Raw genomic sequence first — 20,151 nt, forward strand, 5'->3', positions numbered from 1 at the left:
GGCTCACTTTACTTTATTTATAGTTCTAAATATATCTAATCATATATTATGCTTTGTGAAAAAGACTTACAACTTGTAGATTATTAAATATTATATTGTATATTATTAAAATTAAGAATTGGTCTTTAATAGCCATATGTACAAGATATTAAGATATTAAATTAAAAGAAACGAATCTCTCACGATATAAAAAGAAATCAAACATAAATAAAGAGTTTGTTCACTTATTCATCTATTCACTTTCTCTTAAATAAACCAGTAAGAGAAAATTTTCTATATCTGAAAAAGTAATATAAGAATAAAACTAAGGAAACATTGAAAATAAAGTAAACACAGAAAAATCCCACATTTCTCCATCTATAAGCGTATTTAATACCGAGATTAACCCATAAGTAATCATCAGCATTATCAAATTGACAATATCCACATTGACTGGTAGCACTTGGATTAGTTAAATAACCTCCTCTATTAGTTATGAAATCAGACATATATTGACCACAAGTTTGATTTGGTGGAGGGTTGAAAAAAGCTAATTCAACATCGGAACAGGTAATTTTTCTACCATGTAAGATGGAACTCACTAAATTCTGAATGAAATAAGTATATGGACTTGCTTTATGCATAAAAGTCCAAAATCCTGGCATAAGACTTACTGGTTGAACCACCCCTGAAAATGCCACGATAAAAGTATATAAGAATGAAACAATTACAGCAGCAGTTTCTAAATCAGGAGCAACATAAAGAATTAATAAGGCGAATGTAACAATGAAAGTTTGTAAGAAAATACCTTGAGATAAATAAAATATACCAGCATGAGGTCCACTTGTATCAGCTTGAGTTGGGAAATAAAGTGCTACGAACATAATGGTAGCACCAAAGATTAAATAAGGAATTTCTAAAATAACTTGAGTTATAATCATTAATGACCAAGTATAAGTATTTGATAATTTTTCTCTACCTTCGAATAAATCACGACCTTTAATGGCTTTATCTTGAACTTGATTAATGATTGGAGCAGAAACAACCACAGCTAAGAATGAAACGAACATACCATTTTGAGCACCAGTTAAAGAATGTTTAAGTCCAAAGAATGAAAATCCAATAAATAAACCACACATGGTAACTAAAGCTAATTTGGCTGCGAAATAAGCAGGATCTCTCCAGAAAATAATGTGAGTTCTCTTTAAGACATAATAGAATTGATAAAAGAATGGAGTAGCATATTTTGAGTGCATTGATTTTAATTCTTGAGCTGAATAATGTTCATTATTAGCATTGGCAGCCGATTCAATAATTAATTCGTCTCTTCTTTTATCAGTGACTTTCTTTTCTTCAGAATTAGTCCAAATATCAAACCAGTCATAACTGGTAGAAGCAGTAGCACCAGCTCCAATAGCTTCTAAGATATATTCGGCTGGATTTTCACCATCTTCACAATGTCTAGCTCCATTTCTTTCAAAATAATCCAATACTGTTGTTGAATGATTACCAATATCACCAAAATAAACAGTTTGACCTCCCTTTCTTAATAATAATAAACGATCAAATTGTTCAAATAAAGTAGCTGAAGGTTGATGGATTGTACAAACGATAGATTGACCTGCATCAGCAATAGATCTTAATAATTGAACAATGGCCCAAGCAGATTGAGAATCTAAACCAGAAGTGGGTTCATCCAAGAATAATAATAATGAAGGTTTAGCAACTAATTCAACCCCAATGGATAATTTTTTACGTTGTTCAACATTTAAACCGGAACCACTTTCACCTACCACAGCATTAGAATATTCTTCCATATCTAACACTTTAATGATTTTTTCAACATAAGCTAATTTTTCTTCATCACTTACATCATTTGATCTTCTTAATCTGGCAGCAAATTGTAAAGATTCACGAACAGTAGTTTGAGAAACATGAATATCTTGTTGTTGAACATAACCGGTACGACGACTGAAAGAAGTATCTAATGGTTTACCATTAACCAACATATCACCAGTAATAACCCCCATATCAATTCTTTGAGCTAAAGTATTTAAAAGGGTAGTTTTACCGGCACCAGATTCACCCATAAGAGCAATGATAGTACCAGCTTCAGTATAACCGGAAACATTATCTAATAAAGTACGTTGTTGACCATCATAAGGAATGACATAAGTAACATCCTTCCAAACAAAGATATCCTTTGATTTCAAATCTTCATCAGTACCGAAATTATTTGATTTTTCATTATTTTTAGTATCATCAGATAAATTATTTTCTAAATCATCATTGGAATCTAATAATTGTTGTTCAGGTACTTTACCTCTAAGATATAATAATCTATCACCTCCACCACTAATAGGTCTAATATATTCTGTTCCTAAAGCATTAATAAAAATGAAAAAGATTAAAAATCCAATCACAATACCAAGATTTCTCCAAACATGAGAGAATGAATAAGTAAAAGCAATCTTTAAATATTCATCACCAGAAACCCATGTTTGACCTAAAACTGATCCTTTGAAGGCACATACTTGAGTTCCGTTGGCTAAATTCTCATATCCTGGTCCACCTGGAGTCAAATAACTACCATCACATTCCATTTTTCTACCATGGAATTCAGATGAAATAAAAGCTTCGAAAGCATATAAAATTGGATTAATATATGAAATCCATTTGAAATAATCATGCATGGAAGGTCTTTGTAAAGTGAATGATGAATACATCAAGACGGCTAAAATCAACGTACCAGCAAAAGCATTGGCTGAAGATACGGTTTTATTTAAAGAAGCCACGGCTTGGAATAAAGCTGTCATAGTTAATGATGATAAATAAATGAATAACAACGCAATGAAAAAGGCACCAGCTTCCATTTTAAGATTGGAAAGAAAGTATAAAGGAATTAAGAAAAAGACAACAACGAGAAAATTGATTGGAATTGAAGTGGCATAATTACCAATAGCTTCAGCGGAAGGATGATATAAGGAATAATTCTTATGTTTCATCAAGATTGGTCTGGCAGCAAAAGTAGCAGAGATTTCAGCCAATGACATTAATGACACATATAATACCCCAAAGAAAATAGACCCTCCTCTTGAGAATGCTCCACTTACAGTATTTGGAGTTCCATAATAAAGAGAACCTGAAACCAAACCTTGAGAAACACCAGCAAAGATTAAAGTGGCAGTATAAGGTTTATCATTCCAAAGTCTTTGGAACCCTCTTCTGGTACATAATTTCAATTGTTCATAATAATTAATGGTATATTTTGATTCCATTCTAGTATATTTCATTTTTTCTTGTTTGATTGATTCATAATATAATTCATGAGTTTTATCAGAAGCAATACATTGATTATAATCATTAATTTCTTGTCTTAAAGCTTTATATTCATTTGAGTTTAACCAATATTCTTCAAATTGTTTTGGAGTTTTTGGAACTCTATTTTCCCAACCTTTTCTAGGATATCTACCATTTGGATCAGTAACAGCCGTTAAGAATTCAGCTGTACTTTGACGAGCAGGACATTCAAAACCCATATTTTCAAAATAAGCTTTAGCTTCTAAAACAGGACCAAAATAAATTTGACGACCTTTATATAACACAGTAACTTTATCAAAAGTTTCATAAATATTTTCTCCAGCTTGATAAATTGTAACAAAAGCAGTAGTTTTTAAAAGATTAGTGGAGGTTCTAATAGCTCTAGTATATTCTAAAGCAGTTGAAGCATCTAACCCTCTAGTAGCATTATCCCAACAATAGATAGACCCTCTACAAGCTAAAGCTTCAGCAATAGAAACTCTTTTACGTTCCCCACCAGAAACACCTCTAATGAAATCATTACCAACTTTAGTTTTATAAGTATGTCTTAAACCAAACACGGTACCAAGGATTTCCATTAAAGCATTAATATATTGATCTCTAGTGACATCTTTTATTCTTAAATTTGGAGTTTTACAAGCAATAGCAAATTTCAAAGTTTCTTCAACAGTTAAATGAGGGAAATGAACATCTAATTCTGGATTATAAATGATATCAGATTTGAAATTTTTTAACATTTCAGGTTGAGGAATTCCATCATATTGAACATCACCTTCGAAACCAGTATATAAATCGAAATCAGTTCCACTTAAAGATTTTAATAAAGTTGAACAACCAGAACCAGGTCTACCTAATACTAAAACCATTTCACCACTTTTAGCTAAACCATTAATATTATGAATGATTTTTTTGGTGGGAGTTTTACGATTCGAAATTAAACTTTTGATACCTTTGAAAGGACCTAAGAATAAATCAGGAATAGTTTGAGCAATATCAAATGATTGATCAATACCATACATTGATATATCTTGAAATGATACTCCTGATTTACGAGCTTTAATACCTTGATTATTTGATAAATTTATAAAAGTATTTAAGATTTTATAAAGATCAAAATCTTCAGGATTGATATGTAATTCACCATCTCTAGTGGTATGTCTTGATAATTGTCTTGATAATGATTCTAATCTATCCAAGACATGATTTTCATTATTATTAGTGACTGATCTAACCAATTGTAAACGTTGTTCGTCATCTTGTTGAGGATTGAGTTTAGGTTCATATTGACCTTGGAAATCATTGACAGAGTTATCCTCTTCGCTACTTGGATGAGCAGTATCCAATTCCATATCCTTTGAAGACATATGAATAGTTACTTATGAGTTAAAGGATGGAAGAAAGGAATGAATGAATGAAAAGTGGAGCTAAAGTAAATAAATAAATAAAAAATAAAGATATAAAAAATAAGGATATAAAAAAAAAAAACGAAGAAGGATAATTACTATTTATATTTAATAAGTTTCTTATATCATATTCTTAATTCATATTGTACAAAGCAATCGTACTGTAATGGTATTCATAGTTAATTTTATTTATTTTGGCAGCCCATTTTGTTCCTTTTTTTTTGTTCTTTCTTTTTTTGGTAATTTCTTTTTTCGTTGGTCTTTGTGTAATTTGCAACATTTTTTCTTTCTTTCTCATAATTAATAATCGCTTATTAAAACGGTGGTAATAACTATTTTTGTATGTTATTTGCGTTTGTTATTTCCATACGATATTGTACGATATTGTTATACTGTAATACTTTAACGTTAATGACTATAGCCCTTCACTCATCTCTCTCTCTCTCTCAATTCTAAGCCTAGACTTACTAACTATTATTACTAACATGTTATTAAGTTAGTTAGGATTTGACTCACCCGTATCATACCCATACCGGTATCAATAGTAAGCATACTATCAGCCACCACTACTTTAAGCTTTCCACTTCACATTCCGTTCCATTCATATCCATATCCATATCCATTAATTCCTATAAATATTTAACTCCTACACTAACTAATTACTAGAATTAACTATTTATCAGCGCTAATGGATAGCTGCAAGTCAACTTAATCTGTCTGTCAATATGAAATAATAATAATAATAATAATAATAATTAATTAATTATTATTGTTTAGTTTGTTTACATTATTATTTAGTGTAACTTAAATTATTTCATCTCTCTGTACACTCTGTATACATAAAAATAGAGTAAATTGAATTTCTCTTTATTATTTTTTTTCGTATATGGTGATTCACTTTACTAATATCATTTTTTGCCCCTCCCCCTCTGGTCTCGATCCGCTGACATAACAAATTACGTAATCACGCCTACCTTATAACTTTTACTGTGTATTTAACTATTTCAATTTAAACTCTATCATCTATTGTATTATAGTTTTGCTATGAAGAGGAAGGAGTGGCTGTAACCATTTCCCTCTCGACGGAGATTAATATTTTATTTTATTTTATTTTATCAATCTTTAATTTCTATCTCCTTAGCACATTTTATCTCCTTTAACCGTGTTCGATCAGGTTCTAATGGCTTCTATTTCCATCTGATTATCATCGTTTCATATCAATCAAGCAAATATAACTTTATATATGTAATAACCCCATATGACTGTTTACGGTTTTAGTTATGTTTTATCTTTGCCATGATCAATTGATTTACCTTACGCTTTTAAGGTACCCAATTCTCCATCACTAATATCCAATTATTTCTATCCATGAAACTAATGGCATTGCCTGTTTAGCATTGCCTGTTTAGGTAATCAACCTAAAATTTGTTTATATCCTCAAATCATTGATTAAATCGCCATTTGGTCCGTATTCAACTATTTTAGTCCATCTCCGGTTTTGTAACCTACTTTATTCTTTTTAATAGCATAAAATTAAAAACTACCTTTATTTAACGATATACAGATTGATTTCCCACTTTTCAACTTTTATGATTCAATTTGTAGAGTTGTTAACATTGAAAATTATAGTTGAACGATAATGAACTAGGTTTAAGTTTTCCAATTGGGAAGGAAGTTACAATATGTAAATTCAAGCACCACAAACTATGCTTCATTCAAAATAACTATAAAAAGTTTGAAATAGGGACTCTCTAATGTTAACCTTTAATCATATCATCCAAGGTCAACTCTCTAATATGGCCTTATTCGATTTTGAAACCTCCGGGTCATTACCTCAACCATTACAACAAATCTCCAATATTGTCCTCTTAGTGGATAAAATAACCAATACCAATCTTGATACTTACTTACTTCCTGACATCCCGGTTCAAGGTAAAATACTTCATCATAATGATCCTTCCGTTCCTTACGAAAAATCACTGAAGTTGTTCTTTGATAATATTGCCAAGTTTTATAAAACAAATTATACCATCACTTTACAATTCAAGTTTGGTATCGATGAAGACGGTTCTTCTATGACTGATTTGATTAATTTGGCTAATAATATCGCTCCAATTGGTTGTTTCAATTTCAAAATTTATATCTTTAAAATAGTAGGAGATAAACCTAATGAGTTCAAATTACCTGCTAATGAATTACTTAAACCATTGAATTGCATAGGATTCAGATTTGATACGAACTACTTAAGGGTGGATAAAGATTTCTTTAATCTTGTGAAGAAGAAGTTAGGTCCTGAAGAAAGCTACGACCCTCTATTCATGAAGAGGATATATGATGATTATAACAACAAGATTAAATATCATATCCCAATTTGTCCTGATTGGTTATCAAATGACCTTGAGGAATTACACTTGGGTCAACAGGTGTTCATAAGTGGTTGGTTCTTTTATAATAAGCATAATAATAGTTTTCCAAATTTAAAAACTGTTAGTATTGAATGTTATGAAACTTATACAAAATCAAGATTTGAAGAGTTTATACAAAACCATTGTTTACTGATTAAGATGTTAACTTTAAGAGATTTTCCATTAGGTTCTCTTTATGGATTCAAGAAATTAGAAAAACTAGTTATGATTGGTCGTACTTCTGTATTGGTTGATACTCCAACGTATGATCATATCAAAGAAATTCATTTCTACGGTAGTTTTCCTGGAGTCTCTTTTCTTAGAAACACAGATATTAAGAAGAGACTAATATATTATCTGATTCCCTCCTCATACTCCCTCAGAGAGGACAAGACAATTTAAAATCAATTTGAAATTGAAACCGAAGTTTGGACAAATTAGAGGATTTGAAGTTCCTTGGAAAGAACATTATGCACCTGGTATAAGCACACTCTATAGAATATGCGGAGATGCACAAGCATATTATGCTGACCGATGTTACTAGATATTATATTTTAAATTGGCTGCAAATTGGAAATTAATATTTTTTGTTCGTTACTTTTTAAGCGTATATCAAATTTGTATAATAATTTCTTAAATAATCTGAAACTTTAATCGATAATATATATTTCATGTTTACTGAAGAGTTATATTATATGACTGATTTATAGAAAATTTAAGCAGCTGCAGCAGCAGCAGCATAATAAATAAATTAGTTTTATTATGCTTGAGTATTACTCTTCAACTTGGAAAACACTTTTGCTGCAACTAAAGTAGTTAACTGAAAAACAAATTCGTTTATCTCATCCATAATTAATCATCAAACTTATACTAGGTACTTGGGTTTACTTGATTTTAAAGATATGGGAGCTTTGCCTGATGCATTACAACAGATCTCCGATATTGTGCTCTTGGTGAACAAACTAGGCAATACCAATCTTGATGATTATTTAATTCCTGACATCCCAGTCCAAGGTAACATACTTCATCATCATGATTCCTTCATTACCTTATGAACAATCACTGAAGTTGTTCTTTGATAATGTTGATAAGTTTGATAAGACAGAATCCATCACTATCACATTACAATTCAAGTTTGGTATTGACGAAGATGGTTCTTCAATGAACGATTTATTAAAATTAGCCAATACTATCACTCCCTTGGGATGTTTAAAATTCAAAATTTATATCTTTAAAATAGTTGGAGATAAACCTAATGAATTCAAATTACCTGATGATAAATTATTCAAACCTTTAAATTGTATTGGATTCAGATTTGATACTAATTATTTACTGGTAGACATTTACTGGTAGACAGAGAATATTTTAAACTTGTTAATCAGAAGTTAAGTCATGAACAGCTCTTAGATAACCCCCATGTTATACATAGTTTAAATCAGGAATATTCCCAGAAGATCAAATATCATATTCTGATATGAGTTCAGAGGAAGCGATGCAATTGAGAAATAAGATTAAAACCAGATCTAAAATCAATCATATTAAAGAGTATGAAGTTCCTTGGAAAATTCATTATTCACAAAGTATACACAGTTATTTATTAGAATACTGAAGAAGACTATCGTGGAGATGGTTTTGATAGATGAAATACAATAATTTGAAATGGTTGCAAATTTTATCTTTTTTTTTTCCCCAATTGAGTAGCATCATTACACTTTTTTACTTTTTCGTTTCCTTTTTTTCTTATTTTAACGCTATTTATTTTTAAAACTTTATAATATCTTAATATTTTAAAAAGCAATTTTTTTAATTAAAAATAAATACGAAAATTATTACATTGTAGTATACCATATAAAGCTTATCATGATTTATCGGAATTTACAAGATCAAACTGATCTATTACGAGAGTTAAAACAATAAACATAAAAAATAAATAACAAATAATAAATTGTATATTAAATTTCAGAAATGAAGAAACTTTTTATTTAAAACTAATCACCAATCATAAATTTAATTGATATGAATATGTATAGTGATAGTGATACTTTATTAACCTCTGGGTCCCCCAAAATAACATAATACTAAAATGTAATACTAATAATAAAAATAATAATAAAAATAATAAAACTGAATCAATGTGAGTCTTTATGGTTGCATTGATTAAATTTAATTTAATTGAAATGAAATGAATGAACTTATACATATATGTGTATGGTAAGATTATATTTCTTCGATATTATGCTCGGAATATCTTCTTTTTAAATGTGGTGATGATGATCCATCGACACTAAATCCATTAGCATCAAATTTTGTTTTGGTTGAGACAGTTGGTTGATATGATTTTGGAGTTTCCTCCTTTTCAGTATGTTCACTATCATCATCATCATTGTCTTCTTCTTCATCGTCTCCCTCTTCATCTTCATCGTCTTCTTCATCGTCATACTCTCCTTCGTCTTCTTCATCATCATCATAGTCTTCCTCTTCATCATAATCTTCCTCTTCATCATCTTCCTCATCATCTTCATCGACAGGACTATCCATCTTTTCATCATCTTTCAAAGTCTTAACATCAGACTTATCTTCAATAACACTATCATTCTTTTTACCATGTTTAACATAGAAAGTTCCATTGTCCATATGATGATTCTTTCCCATTAATTCAATTAATTGTTGATAATATAAATTCAAAACATCCTTACAATACCTTATAGCACTATAATTACCATTACTTTTAACTTCATTGCTACCAGTAGGTTTACATGGAACACATCTCCATTCGACTCTCTTTAAGAAATCCAATTCTAAACAATTCAATTCACCAATGGCAACCCCACCAACTTTGGCATAATGATCATTGGTATAAAAGAAATCTTCCATTGATTTTTGAGCTAACATGGTGGCTACTAATAAAAATCTATGAACTGTCCATGAATTCAACGTAAAGAATGGTTGATATTGATGACTTAATAAATCAATATAATAAATCGTCGTTAATAGAGTAGCGGGATTGAAATTATTAAATTTAGTAAGACGAGTAAGATAAGTATGAGTTGAGATTTGTGGCGGTGATCTGGAATGATATCTTGTAAGTAAATTATTCGTAGATGTGGTTGATGAAGGTTGAGGTTTTGAAATTGAATTAGGAACACTTTTATCATTTAAAAGAATTAATGATTGTAACATTCTTGAGATTAAATTGATAAGATCATCCATGGGACAATCCATGAATTCCAATGGTAAAGATTTAGTGATATGACTGACTGGTATTTGAGGGATTTGTTGACTTGGAATCTTAGTTACTGGTACAGGTTCTATGACTTCCTTTTGATTCAATTTATTTTCATTGATTAAAGGTGAAGAAGGAGCTGGTTGTTTTCTTTGAGATTCATCTCTATATTTTTGAATATATTGTTGATAATCATTGATTTTATATTGTTGATGTTTTTGGAATTGATACTTTTTGATTTGATTATAATGATTTTTATGATTATGATTCTGTTGATTTTGATTTTGTTGATTTTGTTGATTTTGATTATTAAGATATTTTTGATAAATTTCAAACAGTCGAACTTTTCGTTGTTTATTTATAGAATCAAAGTATAATTTATGATTATGTAAGGAAGAATTTATACTTGGAGATTTGATATATTGAGATAAATAAGGGTCAAGAGTTGGTGAATCAGTCATTGATTGAGATGATGAATTTGAATTAGTTGGTGACATATTGGTACTAGTATTATTTGATGGAGGAGGAGGAGTTAAACGATTTGACAGTCGTTGAAATGATGCTTGAGATTGTAAAGAAGGAGAAGGTATTATACTTGTAGGGCTTGGTTTTGGAGTGGTTGAATTTGTTGTTGAAGTTGTGGTTGACATTTTTGGAGATATATTATTAAATACTGTATCATTCGGAGAGGGAAAAGGAGATTTTACGGTATGAAGTACACTCATTTACCGGATCTTGTTGATATTGTTAGACTTACTCACTCAATAACAGACTGTATCAACTAGTTCGGTATATTTTTCTAAGTTGAAACTGAATGCTAAGGTGGTAGCTAGCTAAGGATTATGAGGATTGCTAAATAGATATGACTTGTAATTTAAAAAAAGAATTTGATGATAATTTTTTTTTTCTTTTTTCTTTTTTTTACTCTGTCTGGCTCTGTCTTTTTTTTGTTGTAAAACTGAAAATCGATTTTTTTTCCCTGTAATAAAGAAAATGATTATTTTATCTTAACTATGGGTTATGATATAGATGTTGAAGATGTGGTAGGTTTGGAGTATATGTTTAACACATTCGAGTATAAGCAAGTTGAATTGGAATGAATATGTTGGTTGAGAGTGGATGGATGGATTATGGTTGTGGCTGTGGGTGATGAAGATGAATAGCAAAGGAATAGATGGTTATTTATAGTAATAATTAGAAGTAGGATAATTCTTGGATTCTTCCCGTTCAAAGTTTAGTTATTTGATGGATTGATTATTTAGTATTGTTGTATACTATTCTTCTATTAAAAGGAATAACTTATAACTTAATAGTAAGAAGTAACAGTAGTAATAAGAAGAAAGAAGAAATGGTTAAGATAAATTTAAAATGAGTAAAACAAAGGAAGAGGAAAGGGCAACTTCTACTTTTACTTTACCATCTACTGATAATGTCTCAATGTCTCTTTAATAGTAATTTATTTATGGTTAAAGTTGTAGTTGTGGGTTTTTTATAGTACATTTTGATTATGGGGTAAACTTCTTTTAACTATTTACATTTTTCCCTCTCTCTCTCTCTCTCTCTCTCTCTGTTTACACGTGTATTGTCTGTCTGTCAATTTGTCATTTTTTTTTGTCTGTCTGTCTGATTTTTTTACGTCTTTCTTATACCACGTGTGTCATCCCATACATACACAAAGCAAGTAATTTTTTTGTCTTGTCACTTTTTCAATTATTTATTTATTTTTGTCAATTTAATCAAACTCCAATAATAGTAATTCTTATTATTATTATTACTATGTTTGTGTAAAAGGCATTTTGTTAGATTATTACTATTAATGGTTAATTCATCAATTAGATAAACCAATTGATACAATCCAACTCTAAATTAAATTGGTGCCTTATAAGAAAGGATAGGATAACAACCATAAACAATCTTCTATTGCTTTATCATAACCCCATTCAACTTAATGGCTTTAAATATAAATTTGTCTGTCTGTCTGTTTGTCTCGTATCATGTCATGTCATACTTCCATTTTTATTTCTATTTTTTGTCTTCTTTTACGTGCTTCTTTTTGTCTAAAAGTTCAAATTGATTGTCCCTTTTTGCTTTTTTGTCTTGTTTATTTTTTTGACATCAGCTTCTGTTTTTGTCCTGACAATTTTAATACGACAACAACCAACTCCGTCATCTAATCCACATTAGATGACACATCTCTCTCTCTCATCGGTCCACTCACCATCTTCTGATATCATATAACATCATCGTTGTAACCATACTTCCATTTACTCCATCTACTCCAGTCTTTTTCCTTTTGTATCCACCTTTTCCATTCCATTTAATATTAAAATTAAAATTAAAATTAATTAAAATTAAATTAAAAATTAATAAATATTTTGTCCAAGGCAAATTAATGCATACATATATTCCAAATTGAGTAAAATTTAACGCGATTCCACCTTACCCTTTTAATTCACACTTTTTCTTAACTACGGGCTTTCAACGGTTAATTTATAACAATAAAAGTAATTCATCACAAGATATTTATATTCTATGAATTGATTTCTATGAAAGCTAGATTATGTATATAAAAAAAAAACCTTCTCTCTCTAAAAAGATTTACAGTAACCAACTTAATTAGTTATGATTTACGATTTATACAACTAGACTCAGTTAAGGATTAAACGAAATCGGTTTATGAATATTTTGAAATCTAGTTTAAATTGAATCATTAATTAATAACACCGTAGCCCGTAATTTATTAATAAAAGCCAACCAGAATTAGTTTAATTTTAAATCAATTCCATTTTATTATTAAAACTTTAAAATTAGCTGTAAGTTTAGTTAAGTATAATTTAATTTGTGATATATTTATTTTCTAAAATTATTGATCACATGACTCAACTCATGTGATCCGCCATGTGACCCATTTTCTTCTAACAAAAAAACACGACAACACCAAAAATCTTTCACAAATACAAATCCACAAAATGAAAGTCATCCTTGAAATGTAAACAATAAACAATTCAAAAGAATAGCAACTTCTTTTTCATTTATCATCATTCGTTGTATTTCATCCTTATAGATCTATTCAGTACCATTATCACCCTAGTCCCAAGACAGTCAATATGGAAGATGATAAATATTATCTTCAACCTGGATTTGATCCAAAATCTTTAAAAGTATCTCAATTAAGAGGGATTTTAAATCAATATAATGTCATCTATCCATCTAATATGAAAAAACCTCAATTAATAGATGTGTTCAATGTTGAGATCGCTGCTCATTCCGATCGTTTGTTACAGGATTATCAAAATGCTATTTTGAATAAAAATGATATTGGTTTCATTGACGTTAATGGAGGTACTAAAAAAAAAGTAAAGAAAGAAGTAGTGGATGTTAAAACGCCATTGATTGGATCACCTAATCCGATTGTACCAGAGGGAGATGATGAAAAGAGTCCATTTACAAATGATAATGTCTTCCAATCTCCAAATTCAACATTCGAACAAAGTATAAATACTAGTAGTAGTGTCACTAAAAAATCTAAAAAGAGAAAAAATGAAGATAGTGATCAAATTGAATCAAGTCCACAAGAAAAAGTCACCACTAAGAAGACAAAAAAAGTGAAGAAGAATAAAGAATCAATAGTTGATGCTTCATCATCATCTGCTACTCCATTATCTTCTCCAAAAGTTAAATCAACAACTCCAAAGGCAAAATCAGCAACTCCAAAACCAAAATCAAAATTACCAAAATCAATCTTTGATGATGCAGAAGATGATATTGTATTAGGTATTGATACTAAATTACCATCATCTCCTAAAATTGATACACCACCAACAGCTCCAAAAGTTAAAACTCCAAAATCAAAAACTCCTACCACAACTGCATCTTCAACTCCAAAAATTAAATCAGCTTCAAAATCTTCAACTCCAAAAGTTACCAAACCAGCTTCAACTAAGAAACAGTCAAAGAAATTATCATCATCTCCTTTAATTCCACCTCCAGTGAATACCACCACCCCATCTATAGATCTTTCAAAATCTTTTCAAACTGTGGAGGAAGAATTAGAAGATTTCGATAAACAATTGAAATCAATTAAAAATAGAACTTCTCCTCTTCAGCCTGCCATTCTTAATGATAATGATTTGGAATTGGCTAAATCATTAGGTATAACCATTGAAGGATTACCTTCAAGTAATGCTGATATTTCAGCTCATTTTAGTGATATTGCATCTCCATCTCCTAAGAAATCATCGATTCCAGGTTTATCAAAAAGTGCATTAACTCCTAAACCTCGTCTCTTACCTGAGTTTTCATTAGAAAAGAAAGATAATGAAGATGAAGATGAAGATGAAGAAGAAGTTGAAATTGATGAAGTTGAAAAAGAAGATGAACTTATTAAGAAATTAGAAGCATCAATTGAACAAGAAGAAGAGTTTATCCCAAAACCATCAAAGAAAACAAGAATCATTAAATCCTTAAAATCATTAATTATTTCATTTTCATTATGGATAATTCTTATTAGTTCAGGACTTTTCGCCTATTGGTATTATCAACAATTATTCCTCATTGGATATTGTGGACAAGAAATTCAACAACAAACATTCCCCAATCATGACAATTATTTCATCCAAATTTTAGGAGATTATTTAGATTCAAATTTAAAACCAACTTGTAAACCATGTCCTTTACATGCTCGTTGTTTCCCTCTTTTAGAAATAGGATGTTATGAAGATTTTATTGAATTTCAACCATGGGATAATTTTTTAAAACCATATAATAAAGTATGTGTTCCTGATTCTAAAAAAGCAGAAAAATTAGAAATTATGATTGAAGTGGCTATAGATTTATTAAGATCTAAAAATATTAATACCAAATGTGGTCAAAATGAAAATATTTTTGAATCAGGGATTAAAACTGATGATTTACATGATTTATTATTAAGTATGAAAGCTCCATATATTACTAATGAAGAATTTGAAGAATTATGGTCAAGAGCTAAAGTTGAATTAGAGAAAGATTCTGAAATAATTGTAAGGCAAGTGTTTTAAATATAATTAACTTGATTTGAAAAAGAGGAGAAAGTATAAACTCACTCCTCTTTTTTTGCAATCTTGTTATTATTATCTATTATTAGAAAAACTTTATACTAACTTTCGATTATTATAGACTGGATATTCAACTTTACCAACATCAAATGAATTTACCTCAACTAACCAAACAAATCAGACCTTGGAGACCAATCAGGACAAAATTTTTCGATCAACGTCCTTATCAAACCTTAGTTTAAAATGTCAATTACAAAATACATTAACATTAACTATATTTCATTATAAATATGAAATATTAATCCTTGTGTTGATTTTCTCATTAATTAAATTTAGTCAATTTCAATATCAACAATATAAATTAAATTTAATTAAAATTGATATAATTTATCAAGAAGTATTAAAGAAATTACAATATCAAAAGAGATCATCCAACTTATTAGACAATGTGAATCCATATATTGGTTCCAATCAATTACGAGATTTGATTTTAATTAATGAAAAGAATCTTACTACCAAATTAAATCTTTGGAATGTAATTCAACGTAAAATTGAGATTAATAGTAATGTAAGTATTGATTTAATTGAAGATAATGGTGAAATCATTAAAGTTTGGAAATGGATAAGTGATATCTAATCCCATTCAACTACATCCGATTGCTGTCATCGTCATTCACTCACTCAGTCTGTATATAGATTGTAGAATTATATAAATATACATCATGTGTTGTAATTATTATTTTTGCAACATTAATTATTCATTATAGCAATATTCCTGTATACAACTCTAGAGCGGACATCTTACTTAATTTGGAAATTAAACTCAGCCATGCCATACTAATCATCCATACCGCTATTTTGATCATAATCAGTCTATTTCCTGGAGTAACATTAAAGTAACAAGAGATATGAGGTTTAAAAATTTCACTTTATGTTTTTGCCACTTTTATAATTAATTGATTCAAGAACAAAGTCAGATTGCATCAGATCAAGAACTTACAGATAATGGTTTCAATTCTTGATTTAGGAGATGATATCCTTACTGATGGTATAGCACCATTCTTATCATATCAAGATATATTTAATTTTTCAATCACTTGTCAAGACATCTATAATTTATATTTTGAATCACCTTATTCATCCATCATTTATAAGATCTTATACGGGAAGATATTCAGTAATAACGATAATGAGAATCATCATATTAAATTATTACAAGATTTCAATTGGGAACGATACTTTAAATTAAGAATTCGTCATGATCAAAAAGTATATACTTGGGGATCCAATGATGGTGGAAGATTGGGATATTTATTAAAATCGATTCCTCAAGATCATCAATCTATACCGCCTGGGAATTTCCATTTCCTTCGTGCTTTCGGTGTCCATACTCCTACTAATGTGGTTAATTTCAATGATCGGATTATCATTGATATCATTGCTAATGGATTTTGTTTTATTGTATTGACAAATAATGGTCAATTATATCATACAGGAAGTTCAATAAGTGCATTTGGAGCCTCTACTCCTGGTCCTCATGATGGATATGATTTTTATGAACCTCCTTCAACTATGTATATCACCAGGGATCAGAATGATTTAGGTCCAAGGCGGACGTTATTAACTCATTTACCCAATGGTACGAATCGTTATGATCGAGATATTGATCCTGAAACTGAAGTAGATGTTCCTCAAGGTAGAAGACGATTACCATCTAGATCATTAAGATTACCGCCTGAACAATTACCTCCTATTGAAGGAATTGATGATATCCGTCCTGAAGTTAAAGAATCAGAATTTATAACTAAATTGCATTTACCACCCTTGAAAGAATCAAAATATAAAAGGAAAATCATAAGTATAAATTGTGGTAGAAGACAAATATTAGCTTTAGATAATCAAAATAATTTATATACTTGGGATACCGGTACTAAGACTAATACTGGGATTCGATTAAAATTTCCAGGATTAGATATAACTGAAGATAAACATATTATTGAAAAAATCTTTGCAGGATGGAATATTTCAGGGTGTTATATTGCTACAATTGGATTGATTATATGGTATAGCAGAGTTCCATTCACCAAAAGACAATTTGAACAAGAGGATTTCACTAGTAATGCTAATTATTTCATCGTCCCTAATTCAAAACATAATATTGTTGATTTTGCGTTAGGTGAAGATGTAGTTTTAGTTATCAAGAAATCCGATCCTAAGAAATTATACAGTGTTAAATTCAATGCTCAAGAAATGTCGAATAATGCTCATCAAAATGTCCCTAATTATATTCCTAGTGAAGAAAGTTTAGATGGATTTAATCAATGGTTAAAACAATATAATTACGATAACGGGATTCAATCTACATTTCTGAAATTGAATTGTTGTTTTAGGAATTTTGTGGTGTTTACGAATTATGATTCTATATTATTAGGTAATAAAGATGATGAAGATTCGAAAGTTAAAATCATTGACGAATTACAACATCAAAATATTAAATCGATTGAAATTGGAGATTTTCATTATTTAGCGTTAACTACAGATGGGAATATATTAAGTTGGGGAAATGAACTGAAGAATTGTGGAAGTTTAGGATTAGGTTCAAAAGAGATATTATTAGAACAAAGACCTGAAACTAATAATGAAATAATTGATCATGCAAGAGATGGATTCACAGCCCCTAAACCTTTATTAGTTAAGAATCCACCATTTCCAGGTAAATGGGTTCTGATAGCGGCAAGTGGATGGCATTCAGGAGGGATTTACGTACCTATTGAAGATTTAAACACGTAATCAAGTTAATTTACCTCCTAATAAGAATACTAGTTTTCTATTACATTCTATCGTAATCTATCGTATATAGTCATAACAATGATAAAACAGTTTATTTAATTAATTTGCCATCGTTACGTTTCCCCCACTTTAACGCTACCACCCCTTTACTGTAACTATGCTAAATTTAGAGTCATACATTTTTGTTAGTTCTTTTTTTTTGGATGGCGTCACGAAACTTTTTTTTTTTTTTTTTTTTTTTTTTGGATTTGTTTGAAATCAAAAATTTTCTTTTTTTATAAACAGTGAGAGAGGAACAGAGAGAAAGAAATAGAAACGAGAGAAACAGGAGAAGGCAGCCAAATTCATTTACAACAACAACAACAACAACAACAATCATCAACACACACTTCCAACTGTTTAACCATTGATCAATCAATCAATCAATCAATCAATCAAAATATATTGAATTACTAATTGATTAATCAAATCCAATATCGATCCATCAGTTCATCAAGTCTTAGCATCAGCATACGCCTACATAGATAGACATATTATATAAGTCATTTCAAAGCAAATCATCACATCAACTAACCATAACTTAATACATCATATCACAACTACTCAATCATTTCAACCCATCCCAACCCATCCTATCACCCATAACGAACTATTTATATTATTAACGACAAAAGGATAGAACTTCAACCCTTTAGAACAATAATTTATTATTACTTTTTAATACATCTATAAACTCCCACACCTACACATATCATCATTTATTCATTGCATCAAACTATGTCAACTGCTAGTCCAAAAGCTTCATATAACTATAAACCTGACTTATTAGGATTGGATGTTAGTCCAAAACAAGGTGGTAGACCTCATTCAAATAGTACTCATAGTATTGGAAGTCCTGGTCGTACCAGAAGTAATTCGAATACAGTCATAACTCCAATAATCACTACTCCTCCTCCACCTCATCATCAAGCTACTCTTAATACAAGACAAAGAAGATCATCATCCATTATTCAACATTTAGAACCTGATACTTTAGATACAAAAATTGATCAAACTTTAAATCCAAATGTTAATGCAAATTGGGTTCATTCAAAAGGTGCTTGGGTGATTCATGTGGTTTTAATTGTATTATTGAAATTAATCTTTAATTTAGTAAGTATCTTAGATAATGATTGGAGATGGACTTTAACCAATGTGGTTTATAATGTTGGTTCTTATATTATGTTTCATCAAGTTAAAGGTACTCCATTTGAATTTAATTCAGGTGCTTATGATAATTTAACAATGTGGGAACAAATTGATAATGGTGATCAATATACTCCAACCAAGAAATTCTTAATGTCAGTTCCAATTGCATTATTTTTAATTAGTACTCATTATTCAAATTATAATTTAAATTTATTTATATTAAATGGTATTTGTTGTCTTTGTGTGGTTGTGCCAAAATTGGCTATAGCTCATAGATTAAGAGTTACTTTATTCTAATCAAATTGAATCCCATCAACAACCAATGATTCATCCATCCATCACACCAATAACTTATGCAACCATCATCACACAGAGATTACCTAATAAAAAACCTAAATAAGAATGTTGATTTAAACTGAATAATTAAATTGAATGAGAGAGAGAAAGAAACAAAGAGAAACAAAGATTACAGTGATTAAAGTCAAACTAATTGATATGATATAACTACTACCTATATTTAAAACCTATTTTATAAAACAAAAAAAGATTATTATTGAACCTTTTCAAAAGGCTTCATTAAATTGTGATTCAGAGTGTTAGTTTGTTTTATATTTTAATTACTAGATGTTGTTTTTTCCTAGTATTTATTATTATTATTATTATTATTATTTTTATAATTGTTTTGCCGTTATTTCTTTTTACTATTTTAACTTATTACCATTACTATTGCTACTACTTATTTTTATAACAAACAAACAAACAAACAAACAAACAAACAAATATCTATCTATCTATTATTCTGATTATAT

The 20,151-nt window shown here is 29.5% G+C and overlaps 6 protein-coding genes across 6 annotated transcripts; 4 read left to right on the forward strand and 2 right to left on the reverse strand. All coding sequences in view use genetic code 12, as the record gives it.

The window, feature by feature from the left end:
- Positions 1 to 7: 7 nt before the first annotated feature.
- SNQ2 (ATP-binding cassette transporter) lies at positions 8 to 4,664 on the reverse strand (the record flags this gene model as incomplete). The annotated part of the gene is made up of 3 exons (XM_064907594.1): positions 8 to 529; positions 563 to 4,555; positions 4,589 to 4,664. 3 exons carry the CDS (start codon positions 4,662 to 4,664, stop codon positions 237 to 239), a joined length of 4,362 nt encoding a protein of 1,453 aa, XP_064763917.1. The 3' UTR covers positions 8 to 236.
- A 1,835-nt stretch (positions 4,665 to 6,499) lies between these two features.
- On the forward strand, positions 6,500 to 8,717 carry DFJ63DRAFT_334169 (uncharacterized protein; the record flags this gene model as incomplete). The annotated part of the gene is made up of 5 exons (XM_064907988.1): positions 6,500 to 7,406; positions 7,492 to 7,587; positions 8,009 to 8,115; positions 8,177 to 8,443; positions 8,538 to 8,717. 5 exons carry the CDS (start codon positions 6,500 to 6,502, stop codon positions 8,715 to 8,717), a joined length of 1,557 nt encoding a protein of 518 aa, XP_064763918.1.
- A 608-nt stretch (positions 8,718 to 9,325) lies between these two features.
- DFJ63DRAFT_311915 (uncharacterized protein) lies at positions 9,326 to 10,981 on the reverse strand (the record flags this gene model as incomplete). Its single annotated transcript, XM_064905870.1, has 1 exon — positions 9,326 to 10,981. One exon carries the CDS (start codon positions 10,979 to 10,981, stop codon positions 9,326 to 9,328), a length of 1,656 nt encoding a protein of 551 aa, XP_064763919.1.
- Positions 10,982 to 13,438: 2,457 nt separating this feature from the next.
- On the forward strand, positions 13,439 to 16,001 carry DFJ63DRAFT_334171 (uncharacterized protein; the record flags this gene model as incomplete). Its single annotated transcript, XM_064907989.1, has 2 exons — positions 13,439 to 15,360; positions 15,602 to 16,001. 2 exons carry the CDS (start codon positions 13,439 to 13,441, stop codon positions 15,999 to 16,001), a joined length of 2,322 nt encoding a protein of 773 aa, XP_064763920.1.
- Positions 16,002 to 16,121: 120 nt separating this feature from the next.
- Positions 16,122 to 18,240, forward strand: DFJ63DRAFT_87006 (SCF ubiquitin ligase complex subunit). Its single transcript, XM_064909150.1, has one exon. It carries the CDS (start codon positions 16,370 to 16,372, stop codon positions 18,152 to 18,154), a length of 1,785 nt encoding a protein of 594 aa, XP_064763921.1. The 5' UTR covers positions 16,122 to 16,369; the 3' UTR covers positions 18,155 to 18,240.
- Positions 18,241 to 18,563: 323 nt separating this feature from the next.
- ORM1 (sphingolipid homeostasis protein) lies at positions 18,564 to 20,075 on the forward strand. Its single transcript, XM_064906876.1, has one exon. The coding sequence runs from the start codon at positions 18,932 to 18,934 to the stop codon at positions 19,637 to 19,639; it is 708 nt and encodes a 235-aa protein (XP_064763922.1). The 5' UTR covers positions 18,564 to 18,931; the 3' UTR covers positions 19,640 to 20,075.
- The last annotated feature ends 76 nt before the right edge of the window (positions 20,076 to 20,151 follow it).

Source organism: Scheffersomyces coipomensis, assembly GCF_036884675.1.
Source record: "Scheffersomyces coipomensis strain NRRL Y-17651 chromosome Unknown DFJ63scaffold_2, whole genome shotgun sequence".
Lineage (NCBI taxonomy): Eukaryota > Fungi > Ascomycota > Pichiomycetes > Serinales > Debaryomycetaceae > Scheffersomyces > Scheffersomyces coipomensis.